The sequence below is a fragment of the Grampus griseus genome (assembly GCF_964374135.1).
Source record: "Grampus griseus genome assembly, chromosome: 4".
In the NCBI taxonomy this organism is placed as follows: Eukaryota; Metazoa; Chordata; class Mammalia; order Artiodactyla; family Delphinidae; genus Grampus; species Grampus griseus.
In genome coordinates this window covers 75065414-75088309 of record NC_138997.1, presented here as the reverse complement: position 1 = coordinate 75088309, position 22896 = coordinate 75065414, and the positions used below count along the sequence as shown (strand labels likewise).

Sequence of the window (22896 nt, the reverse complement as noted above, 5' to 3'; positions counted from 1 at the left end):
CTATTTCCTTTCTTGAGAAATTGCAGAGTTTATGCAATCATGCAGCAAAAATGAATTTGTTCCATTTACCCTAATTCTCTGCCTATGGCTGATTTGCTTATTTCTCTTGTAAAGGCTTCAAAAAATTCATATAATTGAAAAACTGTGGACCCTCCAACCTATATATATGAGTAGTAACTCATCATTTTTAAAGCTTCAAAATCTAAAATCTTCTCACCAGTAAATAGGAGTAAAACGGAAGCCTCTCATCTTTTTCTAAAACATTCCATGACGTTTGTCTTCCTCCTCCAAACCACTCCTCCAGTTTAAGTCTGGAGCTCTCTTCGTCCAGGGAAGTTTTTAACACACACACACACACGCACACGCACACGCACACACACACACACGCACGCATGCACGCACGCACACACACACACACATACACCATTCTAAAAGCAGCTGATCCTTTTACGTTCTTAATGGAAGTCAAATGCCTTCCCAGTACTTACTAAAATATTTATGTACCACTACAAAACATAACCTAAACAATGGGTTTGGGAATGCTCTTAGGAGGCATTTATAATTTTTATCCTCTCTTCAACCTTCCTTAACTTTGTGGCATAACTCTATTCCTCTGCTCAATAGACAAGATCCAATTGTACTACTCAATATATGATATTCCTCAAATATTCACAGAATTTATGAATTATTAACCATCTCCACAAAATAGCTGAAGATAGCAGTATCTTCTTTTTGACATATTTTTCCTCTGGATACTATGTCAGAAGAAGAAAACCTTACCTTTTCTTTTATTATGTTTTAAATCAACTTAGTAATATTGCGACTGAACATGTCCTCTTAAGAATCCTGCAATACTTTAATACAGAAAGAATAATGCCACACATACTACTGGGACAATCTTTGTGCTACATTTTGCATTTATTCCCCTAAAAAGGAGCTACCATCCTGAATCTTAACAAAGATATTTATAAAAAGAATGCTCTTATAACAGAGTACTGTATTTTTGAATTTTGTGCAAAACCATTTTTTATGTTCTTAATGTGCATGTTTTAAATATTAAAACAAACAAAAATTAAAAAAAATAAAAATTGACATAACTTAATTCATATTAAATTAAGATGGAGATGGAGTCATACTTTTCCATATGCTAGTTTTTTCATTTGTTAAAAGGTATAATAATAACATACAGAGACATCAAATCTACCTTAATGTAAGTTACTTAAAATGCAAAAACCCAATGGAGAATTTGAAGGGATTATATGTACCTTATAAGTTGATATCCTTAATTTGATGAGTTTCTATATGAAATCCCTTTAGATTTAAACATTAATTTTATTCTTATGGTAACTTACTCCTAAATGAGAAGATCTAAACCTTGAGGAATGAGGGTATTTCAAATTAGAAACAAGTTTTCAGAATTCTGTGTTGGGTCAGAAACATTAAAAGTCAAAGGAAATACACTAAATCCTCATGATATTACAACTCATATCATTAATTTTTTTATTCCACAGTTCATGTCTAGTTATTATCTAACTCATCTGTAGCTCAAAACAAATTAAGATGAGGCAGAAAATAAGTTTTCCTTAGAAAGAGAACTGAGGAGTATCCAGAAGTTTCGACTGGAATAAACACTTCCCTTTCTACCTCTAGGAATGCCACTCTTACCATAAATACTTTCAACACCCCTGCTACAGACACAGAAAGACATGCCCTCTGGATGTTATACTCTTCTGTAGATATCACAGTTCTCAGCCTGACAGTAAATATATCAGAAATCTCTCTTCTTTTTATGAGAAAAGACTTACACTTCAATAAAGAAAAACATACAATAATTATAGTTGAAAGGCAGAAAGAGCCAAAATATGATATGATATAAATCTCTGCAAAGACTCAGTCCTGTTCGGCATAGTATTTGCAGCATTTACAGCAGGACCCAGCAAATCCTTGGCCCTTAGAAAGAAACAATGGAATGAATGAACTAGGCTTATAGAGACAGAAATTGGCTAACTCCAGTTGTATGATGCAAGTAAAAGTGATTTCTTTTCTTTATTTCAATAGCATGTTCTTATAATGGAACACGTGTTGTACTGTTTCGAGTCATTTTGAGAATCACAGTGTACCTACCTTATCTGCCCTCCAAGGGGCCTCATCCCCTGGAGACCAACACTACACCTTGTACATCTTTATATCCTGCAGAGTGTCTGGCATGTCATAAGTCTTCAATACACATGTGTTAGGGAACAAACTACTAGAATAACTTCATTTGACTCTTTTCAGGTTAACACATCAAAAAGTAATGAATTGCTGGCTGGCCAAGCTGTTCACTTGGCCATCTCCACTACCAATATAGATTTCTACAATATGATTGGAGATGTATCAATCAAAAAATAACACTAACACAAATGGATCCGTCATGCCTATGGTCCAATTTATCCACTGTGTATTAAGGAGTGAAAAAAAGAAAAATGTTCATTGCACCTGAGCTTAAAAACTGGCAGGAAAACAACAGAGTGAGTGGGGTGTGCTTGTGCCCGAAAAGAGCAAAAATAACAATCCCTCAAAAGTATGACTAAGGGCAATACCTCTCTAGCAGCAATAGTTGAGAGAAGAAGCTGCTATTTACCAAAACTGTTTTAAGGTGAAAAAAAAAAGCCTTAGCGTTAGTTCATTGAAACATGGGTAGTATTCTCTGGGTCACTCACTTCAGTGATGCTCCCTTGAATTTTGCAGGAGATGCTGTTTGGGGAGAAAATGTCGCCATCCAGTCTAACGCAACCCATTGCTGCCGTGTACGCACTCAGTCTGCCTTTCCTATAAAATAATCACAAGCTATATATACAGTTAAAACATCAAACTGAGAAAGAGTTCTGCAAAACCTCACTCTAACCATTTCTGAAGAAGCCGGTCTTAGCACCATTCCCTAAGAGGGTAGGCAAGCAACACACAGCTTTAGAGTGAGGGTGTACAGAAACGCTAAGATGTTTCTTAGTCGGCTTGTAATACTAAAAAGAATCCAAAAGTCTGCACATAACATGACTGTGTTTCTCGTTTTAGCTAGCATGCACTGTGAGGAAGCCCGTACTATGAAGGAAGCCCATGTCCAGAGTTTCCAGCCTCCCAAACAGCAACCCACTTCAGGCACCTAGTACCTTTCCGTGTTCTGTTTCATGCCTCCCACAAAATAATTTTCAATAAAGAGGAAATGAAAAAAACTTGATATCCATTATTTACATATTTACCCAAAGCTAATTACACACTTCTGTGAAGTCATCCCAATTTATTTTTATTTTCTCGCTCATGAAATAATCAAACTCGGTGTTTCCTGTGACCTTTTCGCAAATGCAAGTGGGTGGAGAAGATCTGGTGGCAGAGAGTGAAAAAGGCTCTGAAATTTTCTTATGCCTAAGAAGGTTATCCCACTCCAGGCACACTGGGGGACCTCAGAAGACCTAGTCAGGAGGGAAGGGAAAGTAGATTCTCTGCTGCCTCCTGCCTCTTCAGGAGCATCAGCCCCAATCACAGCTGCTGAATGAGGAGAATGCCGAACATCAGAGCTGTTAAGCGGAGGACCAGTACCTGAAGTTTACCCCGCCTCCACATGAGACAAGAACTTCTTAAGGGCTCAGCCGCTTCCTTTCTGCTCAGCGCGCAACCCACTTGTCCCCTGCCCCTTTCAGTTCCGTATAGAGATTTCAGATCATTCTCAGTGTGTTATCTCCTTCCTGATGCCTATACCACCCCTCACCTCATAAGATGCTGTCAAGCATCAGGCACACACCCGGTAGCTGCAAGACCCAGAGCTCGTGCCATTCAAGTTCCTGGCACATCCCAGGCTAGGATGGTGGACACGCTCAGTTTCATGTCCCTAAAATCATCATCTGCATCTCATAGTGAGGTTTTCATTCTGTAAATATGATTTTGTTCTTATAGGCGAATTCAGTATCATGAACTGATGATGCCCAATTGTTATATGTTACAATAATCTGACATATTTCTTTTGTGATTGGCTTTGTTTCCAGAGATTCTGTACATATACAAAAGTGTACTACAAAATGAAACTAATAGCATGAGAAACATACAAATATATCTTTTCTCTGTGCCACACATTTATCCTGTTTTAGAAGTCACAGCTTTTACAAATTAAAGAAAACATTGAGTGATGGACTCTATTGCATTCATAGTAGAAGTAGTAGTAGAATCGACAATAACAGCAATAATGTCTACAAGTATTGAGTTCCTACTCTGTTTGCCGGACGCTCCAAAAATTTTTTTTTAAATTAAATACTTAACAAACCAATAAGTCACATACTTTTAGCCCCCCGTTTTACAAATAAAGAAACCAAAGCAAGGAGAGGTTGAGTGAAAAGTTTGTACTTCATATAGTATGGCAACAGAATTCAAATTCAAAGATGCTGGTATTCAGAGGCACTGATCTTAACCACTTCTTTATAAAATAATACGATGCTATTTTGAGATCAGGCTCCCTCTTAGGTTCTGGGAGAGACCAGATTTTTTGTACTAATTTTTGCCCACCGAATATCCTATACTTTATTTTTATAAAATTGAGAGTAGTAAAATTCATAGAAACATGTTATCATCCATCTCTCTACAGCCTGAGGAGAAATATCCAAGAGTGAAGTTGGAAACTGACCCTCAGACCCTAAGTCTATAACCTGGCATCATGTTTTTCATGGCTTTAAGCATACAGCTGCTTCAAGTTTTAGAGGACAAAACAAGAGCACTATGTACCAATTCTATCTAGACAAGCTCCTTGAAACAGCTTTTCAAAATGCAGTTAAGCACAGTACTCTATCTAGATTTTCCAGACTGAATCTATAATTTAGATACCAAGCCTTGTCATGTCTAATAGTTGTCATTGTTGAGCACTGTGAATGTTAGCTGTTATAAATATACGAGGCCTGTCTACACTTTCCTTTTCTTCAACGACCTTCTAAACACAGTCCGCAATGCAAATGTGGCTCCTTTTATTCAGTTAACAATTTGAAAGCCTCTTATGGAACGTCAAAATCCATAGGTGGTACCCGAGTTGTTAGCTCCAATGACTAAAAGGAAGACTAAAGGAAAAATTGATTCAGTTATAAGTTCTAGCTAAGCTGAACATATGGTCTTGGTAGATACATTTCCAGACTTACAAGGGACTAAGCCAACCAAATGCACAAGACCTACCAGTATTTTCTTGGCATGTTTTCAAGGATACTACCTTATGATGTTCTCCTTGAAGTACTCTCCTCTGCTATTCCTAACGGTCCTAATACCTATCAATGCATGCCACATTATGCTTTCTTATTTGAACCATACCATATTATTGTGAGACAGACAGGGTAAGTAGAACCTCCCCTCCAATTTCACAGGTAAGTAAATGACGTCACAGATGGGATAAATGAATCGCCCCAAATCCCCCAAATCACAGTTAGTTCAAGGCAGAATCACATCTAACATAAGCCAGGAGTTGGAATAATTGTAGTGATTGTTTCCATTCACCAAGAAGTCAGCCTAATACGCTGGTGCTAACAGTGAAAGGCCAGTACAGTAATTAAATGATAATTGCTCTGATGATTTTAAGGATAAGGTAAGTTCTATAGTCGATTCTTTTCATGGGAGCATACTAAATAACATAAAATAAAATAAATGAATAAACTAAAATTCATTCAAGAAATATTTAATTCCATGCTTACTATGTGCCAGGCACTGTTCCAGATGCTTGAGAATCAGACAACAAAACAGACAAAAATCCCTAACCTCAATTAGCCTTCATTCTAGCAAAAGAGACAAAAGTAAGCAATTGACCTAATGATTTAAAAATTATCTTGTATATTAAAAAATAGTAAGTGCTAAGTAAAAACAGAAAATAAGGCATAAGAAGGAGCAGTATTGCTAAAGGATGAACACATAGCATTTATCACATTGGTCAGGGTAGGCCTCGTTGAGAAGGTGAGCTCAATGGGTATCCAGGGAAGAGGGAACAGTTGGGGAAAAGCTCCAAGGAGTGTGTGTGTATTGTGATGTCTTCATGGAACAGAAAAGAAGCCAATGTGACTGCAGCAGTCTTAGCAAGAAGGAGAGTTGTGTGAAGTGAGGCCAAAGAAGAATAGGAAAACAGATTATGCAGGACTTTGGAGACCATTGAAAGAAATCTGTGTTTTATTCTGACTGAAGTAGAAACCATTGCAGGATTTTGAGCAGTTGAGTAATGTGATCAGGCCCTCAGTTTAAAGAGGACCCATAGTTCTGTACACCTTAAATGTTTACAGTGCTATAGGTCAATTATGCCTTAATAAAACTGGAAGAAAAAAAGAAAACCCATAATTAATTATTAAATACCTTAAAATTTTATCATTCGACCTATTGTACAATCCTTTTCATGTATAGAAGTCCCAATTTATCCTCCTCCTCTCAGAATAAAATGCTAATATTCCCATTTTCCCTAAGAAGATATCAAGGCTTAGAATGTCTAAGTAACTTGTCTGGGATAAGAGCTAGTAAGTTGAAGAGCCAGGTGAAAAGAATAATTTTTCTAACTCTTAATACAAAACTGATTGCTCTTTCCTATGTACTCATTTATACTAACGTTACAAAGGAGAAATAATAATAATTGAGATTAATTATTCAGATTATCCATCAATAGAGATGTTCAGTTTGATATATTAAATTGAATCAAACTCATTTTTCCCCTTATTATTAATTTCTGGGACATAATGATACAAATAATTTCCCTGAACTTTCTATTTGAAATGACATATGAACATTCAGGCTGAGAATTTTGGACAGAGAAGAAACCGTAATAATAACTGAAACTTACAACAGTGTATTTACAAAGGTTTTCAAAGTCTTCTAGTCATTGTTATGTATTAACTCTCTACTATATGCCAGTCACTGTGCTAAATCCTTTGCATATATCACTGTATTTAATATTCATCAAAAACCCTAAGAACAGTAATAGTAATCCATGACAGATGTAGCCCCAGAGAGGTAAAGTACTGAAAGGCCACAAGACTGCTCAGTACTCCATCGAGAATTTTACCTAAATCACCACAGTCTAAAGTTAGGTTCTCTTCACTCAGCCACACCACCTTCCTGCAGCAGGATGCACAAAGTATCACCTCAACATTTCCAACTGAAAGGTCAGCCAGATGTGAGTAGCTCCATTTTCCAGCTGATTAACTGGTCATAGAAAAGTTAATCAAGTAATTAATATATTTTTTTAGAGTCACCATATGCAAATCAATATTTAGTTAGTGACAGTACAGAGCATTTAAGATACAATACCTTGCCTCAATAAGTTTACGATCTTGTTAAGGTAACAAGAGACACATAAAAGGGTAATAAATAATCCAAGATAGCACATAATACGTACCAAATGAGATACAAAGCCAACAACAGCCAAAGAAATTCAACAGAGGGAAAATTGAATCTGGGTGCTTCAATTCAGTTAAGAAAGGTTATTACTGAAAAGGATCCACATTGAGGTGGTCTTCACAGGAAAAGAGAGAATGAGGAAGAATAATTCCAGTGAGAGGGGAATATTTTCCCCTCAAAGGCCAAGGGAGAAGATGTGAATGGATTATCAAGAGAAAATGAATAGATGTGTTTGAAGTACAGGATAGATGGGTGGCAAAGTAAAAATTAAGCCAGAGAAGTAAATTGTAAAAACCTTGATTGTCATGTTCGGAACCTATGGGAGGAGGGAAGGAATTGATTGTGTTTAACTGCTAGTATGTTGCGTGTACACTGTAGTTTATGTAATCCTCTCAACAACACTATAAAGTAGAAATACATCATGGCCATTTAATTTATTTATTTTTTTAATTTTGGGAAGGTATAGTTGATTTACAATGTTGTGTTAGTTTCAGGTGTACAGCAAAGTGAATCTGTTGTACATATAGGTATATCCACTCTTTTTTAGATTCTTTTCCCATATAGACTATTAGAGAGTACTGAGTAGAGTTCCCTGTGCTATACAGTAGGTCCTTGTTAGTTATCTATTTTATATATGGTAGTGTGTATATGTCAATTCCAATTTATCCCCCATTTACCCCCTGGTAACCGTAAGTTTATTTTCTATATCTGTAACTCTATTTCTGTTTTGTAGATAAGTTCATTTGTACCCTCCTACATGGGAAAGGAAATAGTCACCCAAGTCCAGGAAGCACAAGAGTCCCATACAGGATAAACCCAAGGAGAAACATGCTGAGACACATATTAACTGAACTAACAAAAATTAAATACAAAGAAAAAATATTAAAAGCAGCAAGGGAAAAGCAACAAATAACACACAAGGGAATCCCCTTCATGACCATTTTAAATGAAATGAAACAGCGATTACCTGGCCAAGACACAGTTTTGGGTGTGTAGATGGAGAAGAAATTCTAATCTAGATCGATCTGCATGCAAGGCCTATATTCCTTTCCCCCCTACCCCCTCATCACCATCTACAGAAAGCAATGGGGAGCTATCAAAGGTATTTGATCAAGACAAGAGAGTAATATATGAAAAGTATTGACTACAAGAAGACCAATCTGACTGTGAAATATTAGCACATGTCCACTATCAGAGAAGGATTGGGGAAGGAAGACACTAGGCAAGAAGAGCCACTTTGTCTATTGCATTAACCTACAGAATGAGTGACAAGGATCTATATTCGAATGCTGATGACCAAAGTAAAAAGAATGGAAGAGATATTTTTAAAGAAATATGAAGAGATAAATGGTAATATCCATGTCCTTTAACAGGTAGTTTTTACTTCCCAACTATACACCCACAGTGTAAACATTTCTGTTAAAATCTCATAGACAAAATCCAAGATCTAGCTTAAATACCTTAAGTCTTTTTGACAGCACATGATTTATTAAAAAATAATAAAATCTAAGCCTTGGGAAAATATCTGCTTTAGTGCAATCTACCTCTCAAATCACCATCATGAATTATGACAGCCTCATGCTAGGCATACTTCTGTTGTATGAGTTTGACATTAGCTCCTTGCTATATATGCTAACATGGACAGTAATGCCTTCTATTCATGGTCATTAGAAATGTTAATTACTAAGAAAATATTCTTTTCCTTTAGTTTTTCCTTATTTTAACTTTTCTTTTAACTTTTTATTTTATATTGGAGTAAAGAACTTATTTACAAAATGGAAACAGACTCATAAACTTGAGAGTTTTTCTTTTAGTAGACTAAGTGTATATTAAACAATTGAATTATCTCTGAGAGATACAATGTATCATACTTCTGAACATTATTCTTCCCCATCACTTCTCTCTTGAAATGCAAGGTACCACTCAGGATTCAAGTCCAAAACCACTATCAATTAAATGGCATATTATTTAAAAACAAGTTGGGTCTTTTCCAACCTTTTCTGACTCCTGGGCAATGCAAACCATACAATTGCCAAATATGTATAGAATTAACAACCACCTACATTTTTCAAAGACAGTATTGACATAAACATCCAGGCATTTAGTCACTACACATCTTTTCAAGCAATTTAATATTGCCAACCTGGTAATAATCAGGCTAACTATATAAACCTTCAGTCAGTACCAAGCATTCAACTAATTCATCTTAACTTTGAATTAGTTATTAAACTGAACATCCTAATTAGTATAACATACATTTGATAAATGTGTGCATGCAGATATATACATATATATATATATATATATATATATATATATATATATATACACATCTCATGTTAGAATTAATGAGTAACAATATTTTGACTCAGAATCCTTTCAGGAATTACACACTTACCTTACTTGTACATAATCTCCTTAGTATCACCCATCTATGCTAAAGGATAATTAAAATTTAACACATTAGCCAAGCCTAGTTTCTTTTACCTTTATGGATAAAAATAGATCTGTTTTTCTGAGTTGAGAATGAATGTTTAAATTTGAAATCAAACTGTGCCACAGGTCAATAAATTAGGCCTACAGCTGAAGTATACCCAAAATGTCTTTGAAAGTTTCAAGAATGCCAAACCGGTGCTGTATTTTAGAAACGTCACATGCACATGTAAAGATATATCATCACGGAATCCTGTGATGATTGCTAAAATTTATCTGGTTGCTAAAATTCAACCCAGATACTCTTTTATATTTTTATGTTTCCCGTTTCTATATATCTGTACTAGTGTGAAAGTAGGCATCTGCAAAATTCAATGAAGGAAACGAAAGATACTATACAAGCATATCTGCCCAATAATGTCACGCTTTCACATAGTCTAAGTTTGAAAAACTTAGTCATTATAAATAAACTAATTTAAAAACTATTCATGCACAAAGTCTGGGCTCTATATGACTTCAGGTAGTCTATAAAAGGTATGGTAAATACATTATATCTGTATAAAAGGAATCAGAGATAATGTTTATTTCATATACCTTTTTTTCTATTACCTATGGTTTTTAATATGTGACAATGCATTCATGTGTAAAATGTATTAAAATATAAATATTACCCTTAACTTTTAAAGGCATTATTTTGTGAGCATTTAAGAAAAGGAAAACTATTTTTACCTCCCAGTCCTGGTCTAAGCCGATTATCGTAACCATCCAGAAGTCTGTCTAGAATTCTTGTAAAGATGGTAATGTTATTTTTAGCCTCATCTTCTTGGATGTTAGCCAGCACCAACCTAAACAGATAATTTTACAAGCTGATATATATACATACGTGTGTTTTGCAAGTGCCAACATGCTCTTCCTCCTTGATTTGAATTTTAAGGCTCCCTGAGCTATTAGTGTCACCCATTTTCCTCCTTTTTTTTTTTTTTTCCACTCCTTTAAATGCCAGTATGTCTATAGGGAAGGTAAACATGCTGTTGGAAATAGATAATAAATACTAGCTTATCAGAAAGTTTGATCCCAAAATTATTTCAGATTTCTATCACTTCGCATTTTGTGTGACCTATTCAATTTTTCTAAAATGCACTCCCTAGAATATATTATGATGGTAGATTATCACATGCAGATACTATTAGTAATGTTGTTCTGCATTTGGAAAGGTACAAAAACCAAAGGGACTACTGAAAGAATTCTTCAGTGATTTGAATATTAATTGGAAAATAAATTGCCTCCTTGGAGGCACAGAATTTTTCCATCTTTCTCAGAAATGTCTTTTCTTTTTATGTCTTTTTCTCTTTTAAGCCAAGATGATTTTCTAACTTTGGGTATACCTCCACCCAATGGCCAAGTGCAATATAGACAACAGGGAAACTCCGTTGGCTGTTTTCCAGACTCCAATGAAGTCAGGAGGTGGAGGTGGGCTCTGAAAGCATCAGCAGCACAGACACAGCTGCAGAGAGCCTTGGAGGAGTACCCCTCCTGATTGGTCTCTGAGGAGAGCAATAGAGGTCATCCAAAGATTAAAATGCCCAGCTACTTTGTGTGTGTGTGTGTGTGTGTGTGTGTGTGTGTGTGTGTGTGTGTGTGTGATAAATTTGCGGAAAGAATAAGTGGTCTTAAAATATCACCAGAAGAGGGTTAGAAACACTGATTTTCTCCATTATTTCTCCATCAGAAAGCCAGACACCTGGTTTTGTGACATCCAGCAATTTGGTGCAGAAGCAACTGGATGTATAAAACAGAATGTCCCTTTTCGCTGCCATTTTTTTCCCCGGAATGATTCAGAGATTTAAATTACTGGTCCAGAAAAAGAATCATTTATATAATAGAATAAAATACTGACATGAGCATTACTGGTCAAATATAGAACAGAAAACTAGTAGAAGAAAATATGGTTAAGTACTGAGGATTTTTGATGATTATTAATGGACCACAGTTTGTTCACTCCTCTAAAATCAAAGATTATATGTAATTGCATTCTGATCAAGGTGTACTGTGTGAAATATCATTGACAGAATTCATTTGCATTTAAATGATTACACAGCTAGTAGCTAAAAATAGTCATAATACATCGAAAAATCAGTAACCAACTTCAAGCAAATATCCTCTTGGGAGAAGAGAAAATATTAAAATATTGATATAAAGATAAACATTTAAAAAATTATGTAAGCAAATTAGTTCATACCTCAAGCCTCAAAAGTTTTTATGTTGCCTTAAGCTAACTTTAAAACCAATCACTAAGATCGTCATGAAGTTCCACTTAGAGATTTTCACTGGAAAGCGTTTTTTAATCACATGTCACATTTTCTTTCTAAACTCAATATTAAGATATTAAATGAGGAGCTATTTTCCAATTAAAAATAAGACTTCATAAAGAGATTTCTTCTCAGTTCTAGAAAGTATTTTCAAACTTTGACAATTACTGAGACAGGAAAATGAAAATTTTAGAGGGAAATAAAGGTATCATAAAATCAAAAACAGTAATTTTTTTAAAGGAATAATTACATGGACATTATTATGAATCATATTTTAAGTTCTCTGGCATTTTGAAAACCATATCCTAAATTTAGGCAATTAATAAAAGCTGCCCATTGATGATAAAAAAAATCAGAAAAGACTACAATTAAGATGATGCTATTGAAAACAACAGAAATTAAATTTGATATTTGTAGAATACAGGCAAAACAGAATTTGTTACATTTTCAAAGTAAGTACTTTTTATGACAGTACCATTTTAGAAGTAAAAATTTCTAAATCAATAATATGAAAAGTTGATTAATAAATCAAGCTTTTGTTTTATTTGTTTGTGATTGTGAAGTTGTATAGTACCTCCACCTAGAGGTTTCAGATCCACACATCATTTAGGTTTTCTATGTTGACTGAAAGAGCCAAGACCAAAAGGAAAGAAAGACAGAAAGAAAAAGAAAAGAAAAAAATTAACACTCAAATCATTTTAGCTTATGCTTTTCTGTTGGGCTTAAAGGAAAACTAATGGTTTCTTTACTGAACTTTGGTGTTATTATAATCGCATATAACAACCACTTCAATTCTTTGCAAAAATATGCCATCTAAAGGGCACTCTTTTCTTCTGTGATTTATTTTTTTAGAAAATGTTTGTATTCACTTTTATATTTTATCGCTAAAAACAAGAAGCAGCGAACTTTTAATAGTCTCTGTCATTTAATAGTTCTGTTTCTTGGTACAATATGTTTTCATTAGAAATGATCCTTCAAAATACTTCAGCTTCTGAAAAGCCACCTCTGCATTGATAACATTCAAGAAACACACCTTCACCCTGAATTTAAAATGGCAAATACAGTAAATAATTGTCTCACCTGGCTGGGTCCCACACCAAGAAAACAAGCAGCAGCAACTGCATGTTGCAGATGTGCAGTTTCATCTTCATCACCACTCTTTGTAAAGTCATGGAAGAAAAACAAAATACACTTAAAATTACATTCAGTCCCACCATCCAAATAGCCCAAAAGAATGTCATTTCAACTGGGAATTGGAGTTAAAGATATAGAGATTATTCCAGTGGAGTGTGTGTAGGGTGTGATGACTGGAGGAGGGTCTTTTCTTTTCTTTTCTTCTTTTTTTTTTTTCTCTTAACAGAATGATGACCAAATAATCAGACTTTGCTCTGCCAGGAACTTCCCTCAGCCACATCGTCAGCAAACACTGTTTTGTGGACACACACACGTATTAAGAACACACGGGACCCTGCACTGACATTTGAGCTAGAGAAAAGAATGGGTTGGAGGGGAGAGTGAAAAAGGGGAGGAGAAACGGGTATTTCGTGCCACATCCCCTCAACCAAGACCGCCTCCGCGACCACAGCGGGAAAAGCAAGGGGCTGCCAGCCCACTTTTTTCGATTATTCTTCTTTCATTACAATGAACTGCAGTCCTCACGTCTTCACTACTTCAGTCCTTTTAAAATAAAATAAAATCACGTCCCTCCCTGCCCAACCACAGTTGCCCAAGACCACGTCTTGGAGGCAGCCGGGTTCGGATTAACTGCTGCGAAACAACGCGTTTGACAGCTGTTCCGGAGCCGAGGACCGCAATCCGAGCCGGAGCGTAAGGCTCCGGGATCCAGCGGAGGCAGGCAGGCAGCGGCGATCACAGCGTGCAAAGTTAAAAGACTATAAAAGAGCCAGGCTAACGTGCTGCCGGGCGGGCGTCTCGGATCTAATTGTAGTTGCAAATAGGCTTCTGGTGAGGAGTATCGAAATTATTTTTTAAACATGCTGGGGAGGAGGGGGCGACCTGAGCCGCTTCGGTTTCCAGGGACCATAGGAGAGTGAATGGGGGGAGATGAGCCATGCACGGGAGGCAAAGGTAAATGGGAAAGCAAGGGTCCCTGTTGGGACCAACGTGTGCGACCTTACCTGAAACGGCAAGCAGAATTGGGTGTTTTCCTCCCTTTGCCCTGATCTAGAGGAGATAGGAAACTTGAGAGAGAGAGACAGACAGACAGACAGACTGCAGCAGCCCGGCGAGCGGGGAGCGATGGGCTGGTAGCAGCCGAAGGAGAGCGCGAGGAGTGGCGGCGGCGCGAGGAGTAGAAGGAGGCGAAGGCGTCCGTAGTGGCGGTGATGGGCGGAGGAGGAGGAAGAGGAGGAGGGGGAAGCGTTGGCAGGAGCTGGCTGGGTGCGGGGGGGACGCGAGCAGAGGCGCGGTGCGCGCAGGCAGCGGCGGGCACGAGCCCCACGCCTGGAGGAGGAGGAGCCAGGCCCGAAAGGAGGGCTAACGAGGTTCTCGGCAACGCAGGGACGCCCCCCTACCCCCGCCCAGATACCGGGTAACCGCCCACCACCCGCCGCCCGCCGGGCACCTGCCAGGGCACATCCCCAAGCGGCGGCGAGCGCCTCTCCCGGCGCCCACGCCGCGCCGGAGGAGCGGAGCCCACTCGCCGCCCGGGACTGCGCCCCGCGGCCGCCCTCAGGGACTCCCTGGAGGCCCCGAGGTTCCAGGGGGCTGCTGGTGGGTGCTGGTGCGGCTTCGGGGACGCGGTGTGTTTGTGCGGCCCTAGATCCCCGGGACCTCGCCCTGCCGCCCGCCCCCCAGCGTGCCCTGGCTCCGGAGCGACGTGGCTGCCGAGGAGAGGTACAGCTCCCGCTGGAAGGCGAGGGGACTCATCACGCCTGTACTTGGTCATCAGCGCATCCACGCAGGACCAAGTTCGAGGCATGTTGCGTGGAATCAGACAGCAGGAAGTTTCTCAGATTTCCTGAGCCCTTCTGCTGTACCACTCATTCCTTCACACTCCTGCAATCAGGACCAATTTCTCTTCAAAGCTCTGAGGGCTGGAGACTTCCCTGGAGCTGGTCAGTCAAGTCATCTGCAAATTATTGGGAAACCCGCTCACTCTCAGCAATTCTTTTCCCCAATATCTTTTCACAAACGTCCTCCCTACCTGGAGGACAAACTCAATCAACCGCTCCAAAAAAGTTTACGTACTCCCCACCCTACCCACCTCCACCCCCAGCAGAAAGGAACCTGCTGTGCTTCTACTACCTCTGCAAATTCTTTCCGCAGCGGGGCGGGGTATGTAACATGTTTTGAGGTTTTTCCCCTTTAGGGGTTTTTGCTGGTGTAGAGACCTGTTGTAATTTCAGTCCCATCGTACACTTTCAGCCTTGTGCTTAATTTGTCTCATTTCTCTTCTACTTTATCTGAGGCGATAAAATCCAAACGTGCAACTTGAACAACAACAAAAAGAGAGACATTTTCCTCTTCGTACTGCAGGTAAGACAGAACGTTATGCACATCCTTCTAAAGCAAAGCAGAACGGGTGTTTGTCTCTTCAAGAAGTTGTAATAAATGGTAGACATTTTAAACGAAAAAACAAAAAGTATGCTGATATGTTTCTGTCCCTTTGCCTTCAGGTATATGTCAATATATGCCAAACACTTCAATTTTGTTAGATATGAACCCAAAATTCAGATATTTTTCCTAGATGGTACAGTTTTCATAACAACAGGCACTTCTAATCGCCGGTAAATTTTAGCATTGCTTTGAAGATTATGTGAGGACAGTAAAACCTTTACATTGCAAATTTTTCAAGCTGTTCTTTTTAACCTATTAATCACCACTTTCTAAATGAGCATTTAATAAGCTACAACCTAAACAAACATTTGCTCTACTTAGCTGCCTCTGTGAAGAATGGAACACCACCCAGCTTTCTCCTCCATCATTAATATTCCCTTCCTGACTTGCCCACTGCAGAGTCTAATTGAAATTCACAAAGATAAAGGCATGCCATTTAAAACCTTGCAACTAGGGAATCTAACCATCTTCTACTTAGTGTGAACACTTCACTTCCTACTGTATTTTCCTATTTTCCATTTCGATGAGTCAATCTTTATTAAGATCTCTATCACTTCACCATTTATATTACTACTAAGTTGTTTATATTTTGATAATGAAAGTTGAACAGCCCATGGTTTCTTCCCAACCTTAATTGCTATGCTACAAAATTTCTCCTTCATGGATGTACAATTTTTGTAAATATCTTCATAGATTATTTTCTTACCACTATAGTCTTTTCCTTGGGTGCTAATGACGAATTATGGATTGTAGCTTTAATTGTTTTATCTCAAAATTTGTATTTATTGGAATTTGTTCTCAAAAAAAAACCTCTACCATTAGCACCCTTAATAAATTTGTAATCTCACTGCCATATGACCCATTTATGTGGAAGTTCACAAAGTTCAAGCTGTTTTGGATGATTTTCACCGTTTGCTTTTTAAAAAACTATGTTAGAACAATCTATAGATTTGGATATACACTTACTTGAGAGAGACTCAGTAAAAGCTAGATTCAAAAAATTCATTATAAAACCATGATTTTTAGTTCTTCCCCACAAAATGCTTTGCAATTTTATTGAAGCCGGATAGCTGTGATTTAAACTTCAAAGTACATTAAAGGAAATGGAAATCAGAAAAGCCGATTGCAAGCACCGGACCTCTACTTTTATTGCTATATCTTCACTGATATTTCACTGTGTTACTAGTCCAGTCAAATTTCTTCTAGGATTGTCCAGCTTCCACAAATATCTGAAAAATCCAGCCTGATATCCTTCTTTCCTCTCTGTGATGGAGTGCAGCGAACTGCCTGTGATTTGAGAGCCAGCCTGCGTAGGTCATGACTAAGCTCTTCCTACCCACTCCTTGTGGAGCAGGTCCTAAGGCAACCAATCCTGTAGAAGAAGTGACAACTAGTCGGTTACCAGTAAATCCAATCCCGCCCAGGCTAAAGCAGTGCAAAACCTTCTGTTTGAACATGTTTGAATTACTCTCCCACAAATTGGATTTAGGGGGGCGTCACTTCTTATATAGTTCCCATCCCTAACAACCAAGTCCCTAAGGAGATTTCCACATGAGGACGAAGAAAAAAAGAAAATGAAGAATTGGGAGATCATGATTTTGTCTCCTGATATCTCACAATATTGTATAGTTTTAAAATTCATTTAAAATTTAAAATTCACAAAACTGTTCGTGTTTTTTAGCAGATATTTTGTAGAGCTTCCTTTTTTAGGGCTCAGTTATATTGAGACTTGGCACTACTGCTCCAGGGAACTACTACTCCATAATCTATATATAGGGGACCTAATGAATCTTTAGGTTCTATAAGATGTGTATATAGATATATATAATATATGTACATATATATTATATACATACATACATGCATACAGATATACAGATATTTATCTGTAGAAAGACAGATACCTGAACTAATAAAATAGGCATAAGGATTTTAATGAGAATAGCATTTATATAATACATTTCTACAAAATGCTTTCAGTCTCACTGTCTTAGTGAGTCCAGTCATCACTGGTCTTAGTGATGTTTATATACCTTGAAGAGAAGTACCAGAATTACTTCAACAAGAATAGCATCTCACCATATTTACAAATTTTTAAATATCGGCATATATTTCATATAATAAATTTATATACACTTTACATTCTTATGAGTCATTCATTCAAATGAGAATATATATTTGTGAAAAAATAGAAACTAAAGCATAGATTATCCTGTTTTCACAGAATTAAATATTATTCTGTACTTTTCCCCAGAATACTTTACTAATTTCAAAGTATGCTTGGAGTGCAAGTCTGTTCTCACATATTCACCACATTATCATTCAAAAAAAGAAAAAAACTGGAGCAAATACCCATTTGTTAATTCTCAAGTGGAAACCATGGCTTGGTGAAGCTCCATTTTTCCCTGTAAGTTGAATTTAGATAGATAGTTCTAATATGTCCACTAGACTCCAAGATTTTGCAAGAAGAGACAGCTGGAAAGTGGGAGTAACTAGCCTTATAAACAAATAATTCCAAAACTACTCTGTTACATTAATGTATCTAGGTCACATTTCATTACAGCTAAATATATCACATACACTAACTTGGATACACTAATGCACATTACCTTCTTCAAACAGAATAACTCTCTGTTTATAAAATAATTTTACAAACCCTTATCCAACTTGCAAATCAAATATATCATGCATTCTAGTGCATTTCTAAGATATTAAAAGCTTAAAAACTAAAATCCTAGTGATTTCTAAGATTTTAAAAACTACTTACATCAAACACAGATACAAAGTAATTTGAAAGGAAATCCTTTTGCTATCCTACTTCGTGAAATTATAGGCAGAATATTTTCACGTTATTCAGTTGCTTCCTAAAACAAAGAGAACATTTCAGTAATGCAAACCAAAAACTCCCTCATTGCAAAATACACTGTGCATTTCATTGAAGGATAAGCTGCTACATGATTGGCAGCTTTTGCCTGTGAGGCACGTTCCCTAAATAATAATCATTGTAATGAAAATAATAACTGTAGACCTATAATGTCTTCATTAGTATAAAAGCTTAGACCCCATTCTAAATACTTTGCACAAATTTATTTAATTAATCTTCACAAGCAAGAGGTTATTATTATTCCTATTTCGCTGATGCAAAACTTGAGGCACAGAAAGGTTAAGCTAGCTCAGGTATTCCAGTTGGGAAGCCAGGAGTAGAGCCCAAGCGATATGGTTCCACAGTCTCCACGTTTAATTATTATTCTGTATTACCTCTACATTATTCCTTGACAGCCAAAATTTTAGCTTCTCATGTGTAGTCTCACCATTGAAACTTTGGACAAAACATTTAACTGTTGAAGTCTTGGTGTCGTCTGAGTAGTGTAAGTCTGTTAATAACAGCCGTATATTCATTTAACAAGTCTTATTTAGTGTCTGCTGTGTATGTACAAGACCCCATTAGATACCACTACTCAGGATATAATTATGACTAAGGCATGGTCCCTACCCTCATGGGAGCTTATATCAAATTGAAAAGGCATAAAATAATGTATGCTGTTAATTATAAACAAATTAACGACTGAAGCCTATACATGTACTCTAAAAACTTTGTTTGTAAAACAATACTACTTTTACTAAGGGTAACATACAGCATAAGAAAAAGAATGCGACATAGGGAGTGTTTCCTTTAATAATTTACAAATCTAGATGTTACCATGTAACAATTAATAAATGGATTCTTATTATTAAGAACATGATTAAGTACCTTCTATGAAACAAAAAAAAAAGCCCCTAGGCCCAGGAAAATTTTATATCCAGAATAAAAAATAATCTATTTTATGGGGATATTTTCTGAATAATAGCACCTCATCAGGAAAAATCATGCAGAAGAAACCACTAACAATAACAACAACAAAATCAGAGGACAGAGGAAGTCCAGGACCTAATTTGAGCCTATGTACATACATCTCAGGTAGGATAATATTGGTCTCAACGAAGGATTATTCCAATATCATTATTTTTAGCATCAAAGCTCTTCCATCGTGAGAGGAAGAGAGAATATACATATTGTGAAGAAATAAGTGAAATACAATCAGGCTATGATTATTTCATGGTCAGTCAGAGAGACATGAAAGAGAAAATAGAAACCAATTATTTCAAAGAAAAATATGAATAATACCATGGCAAATTAAATATGGATACCAAATAATTTTAAATAATAATATGTAGACCATTTCTACTTTCTAGAGACCTCTTTTATTTGCCAGAGTGACCTGCTCATAGATGCCCAGTAAATAACTGCTGATTTCTTTGTAGAGTTAAGCACTTTGGAACACAAAGTGGGAGCCTTGGTTCCAGAGTTTAAAATGTCATGACCTTTGGCAGTCACAGCTGTGATATATGGTAAATCTTGAAGCTCTCACCATCTCTCACCACTCCCTATACATCACTGGAAGTCACCTTCTTTCCTCAAAAGGTCTCTTCTCTGGTGTCCTCTATCTTACCACCATCCTCCCACCAAAATTCTGAAAAATGGATTCCCCGAACACACACACATTTACTGTTGCTGAGAACATACCTCCTATCTATCCCCATCATCTGACCCATTCTACCCATTACCAGTCCCATCTCCTGAGCTCTGTCCTCATTTGGACTACTGCAATGCCAATACATAGTAGCCAACTGGTTTCTTTACCTCCAATCTCAGTTTTTTTCAGTTTGTTTTCTACAGGACCAAGAAAAGAGTCTTCCAAAACCAATTCGATAGTGTCTGTCAATCATTTAAAATCTTTTGTTGATAAAAGTATAAGGTGCAAACTTTTACACATCACGTATGATCCCTGTTTATATCTCCAGCCTCAACTGTGATCTTTCCACAGACACCTTGTCACACACATGCACATGCCGGCACGCACACACACACACACACACACACACACACACACACATATCCATAATTAGCATTAATTTCTCAACATCATCCCGTTCTCTACACTCCCTACAAAGGAAAGTGTTTACATTTCTGTTTCTCTCAACAGCCAGTAGTTTCATGTCGCTATGCTTTTGGTTATCATTGCCCCTTCAACTGGAATGCCATCTTCACATCATCTCCCTGGTGAGCACGTCACGCTTCAGCCCTATAAACTATTTCTTACCCGTCTAGATACAATTGTTCATATTGTCCTTTTGTGTGCCTGCTGAACTTAGCACAGGCATTTAACACGAAACCTGGAATATCCCATTTAACTTATTTATTAACTTTTCTATCTCACACCTGTGAGCCTCATCGTAATCATCTTTACCTTCCTGGTGCCTAGCATAAAACCAGGCATATCTAATCTTTCAGGAAATTCTTGAGGAATTTATGAAAGAATGAATCAGTGAATGAATGAACAACCTGGTGAATAAATAAAAGAACACATGAGCGTCTGTGCCTTCATATGTATATGAAAGACAATATTTCTTCAGAGGAAATGAGATGCAAGAGAGTAGTGGTTAAGCGCTCAGACTCTGGTGCTAAGCCTTTCGGTTCAAATCCTAGTTCTACGGCGTAATCACTATGCAACCATGAACAAATCCCTTAGCCTCACTGTGCTTTAGTTTTCTTACCTATAGAATAAGGAGAATTGTAAAACCAACTTCACAGGTCTTGTGTGAGTGCTCTGAGTTGACACACGTGCACAGAATAGCAACTGGATCACAGACAACACTGCAGCGTTTGCTGGTATCACTGACATGTTTGAAAGCCCTTAGTTCACTGCCTCGGCATTTAGTAGGTGAGATGAAGTTACACTCCTCACCTTTGAATTTATTGCATTTTTTAGTCTTATCTTTCCACTGTATGTTCCCATCCACTTTTTCTCACTAACATTCAGGTTCCCACCTTCACAGAATAATCAGGCAGAGCCCTCCTCATATACCTACATTCTCTTATGTTGCCTTATTTTTGTTCTTATGAATACATGGTTTCCCTCATTCTCTTTCTTTTTTTTCTGCTCTTTTTTCCCTGTCCTCCTTTTAGTACACCATGCCCTCCTTTTTATTCCAGCTCGGCCTGCATTTCCATCTTTTGTTAGTTCCCTAATGTCCCCTTTTCCTCCCTCTTTCTTGATATTTATATATAGCATAAGTCTGCTTTTGTGCACACACTTGTCTAACATATGGATGAAGGTGTGTTTATAAGAGTGCATACAGGCAGGGAAGTGTCTATTTTGTCCAGTGGGAATGCGAGTGTCTCTGCTACAAAGGTACGGGCAACCCTGTCTGTGTTTCTGTCTGTCGGTCTCTCTATAAACCATGTTATTAAATTATTCAAGTGCATTGTGTGATTCATTATAGGAACTGAATAGAAAAGTCAAGTGACTTTCTCTTTTGAACTGGCTACTGGTTTTCCTGCAATAAAGAGATTGCCACATGTTGGATCATTTGTTTAAAAGAGGCCCATATCTGTAACATCCAGAGAGCCAAAGACACTAATCAATGTAGAAGTTTTCAGCCACTCTGCCAGCCATGCCCTAGATTAAAATATGATTAGAAGTTGCTATTCCTTTTTTGTGACTTCCAGGTCTCTAATATTCCCATGCTACTCAGCTGGAAGAGAAAAAAGTAAGAGACATTTTTGTGTTAGGAGTTAGGCGTTAACAAATTATCTTTAAAGAATATTTTTTTGGGGAAGCTATTGTAAAAGTGGCTTATGACAGACATTAATGCTGTCTGGCAAATAGGGCCAGTTTCCAGCCTAGATGTATGAATAGACAGAATTTCATTACTTTCCTTGAAATTAGAGGTGACAATGGAACTTTCTCTGACCAATGAAAGTTGAGCAGAAGGGACACAGGCCATTTCCAGATGGAGGCTGGGTGAGCCTGTGTTCATTCACCCTGCTGTCTCCTCCGTCATCTGGTCGTAGCCAGAGATGCTCCAAATGGTACCTTAGTGGTTCCTTGAGGAGGGCATCCTCTGAGCTAAGATCAGAGCTCCTAGCTGACCTGAGATGGACATACAGAATGAAATAGAAATAAATATTTGTTGTTTTAAGCCTCTAAAATTTAGGATGGTGTTTAACTTGGCCTCTCCTGACCACTGAAGGATGAAGAGAAAAGGAAGTTTTGTTGTGTTTTCTTTTTCTTTTAATTTTTATTGGAGTATAGTTGATTTACAATGTTGTGTTAGTTTCAGGTGTACAGCAAAGTGAATCAGTTGTACATAGACA

At 37.4% G+C, this 22896-nt stretch overlaps 1 protein-coding gene across 2 annotated transcripts in view; it reads right to left on the bottom strand.

Moving 5' to 3' along the window:
* The window catches only part of GABRA2 (gamma-aminobutyric acid type A receptor subunit alpha2), a gene marked incomplete at both ends in the record, with an annotated part of 126594 nt that extends 113303 nt beyond the window's left edge, over positions 1-13291 (bottom strand). Inside the window, 2 exons of one of the 2 annotated variants that reach the window (XM_082653176.1) lie at positions 10540-10655; positions 13200-13291. In XM_082653176.1, coding sequence (XP_082509302.1) covers positions 10540-10655; positions 13200-13291 — 208 coding nt within the window. The remainder of the gene's footprint in view (positions 1-10539; positions 10656-13199) is intronic. The other variant, XM_082653175.1, reaches the window with a different exon arrangement.
* Positions 13292-22896: the final 9605 nt, after the last annotated feature.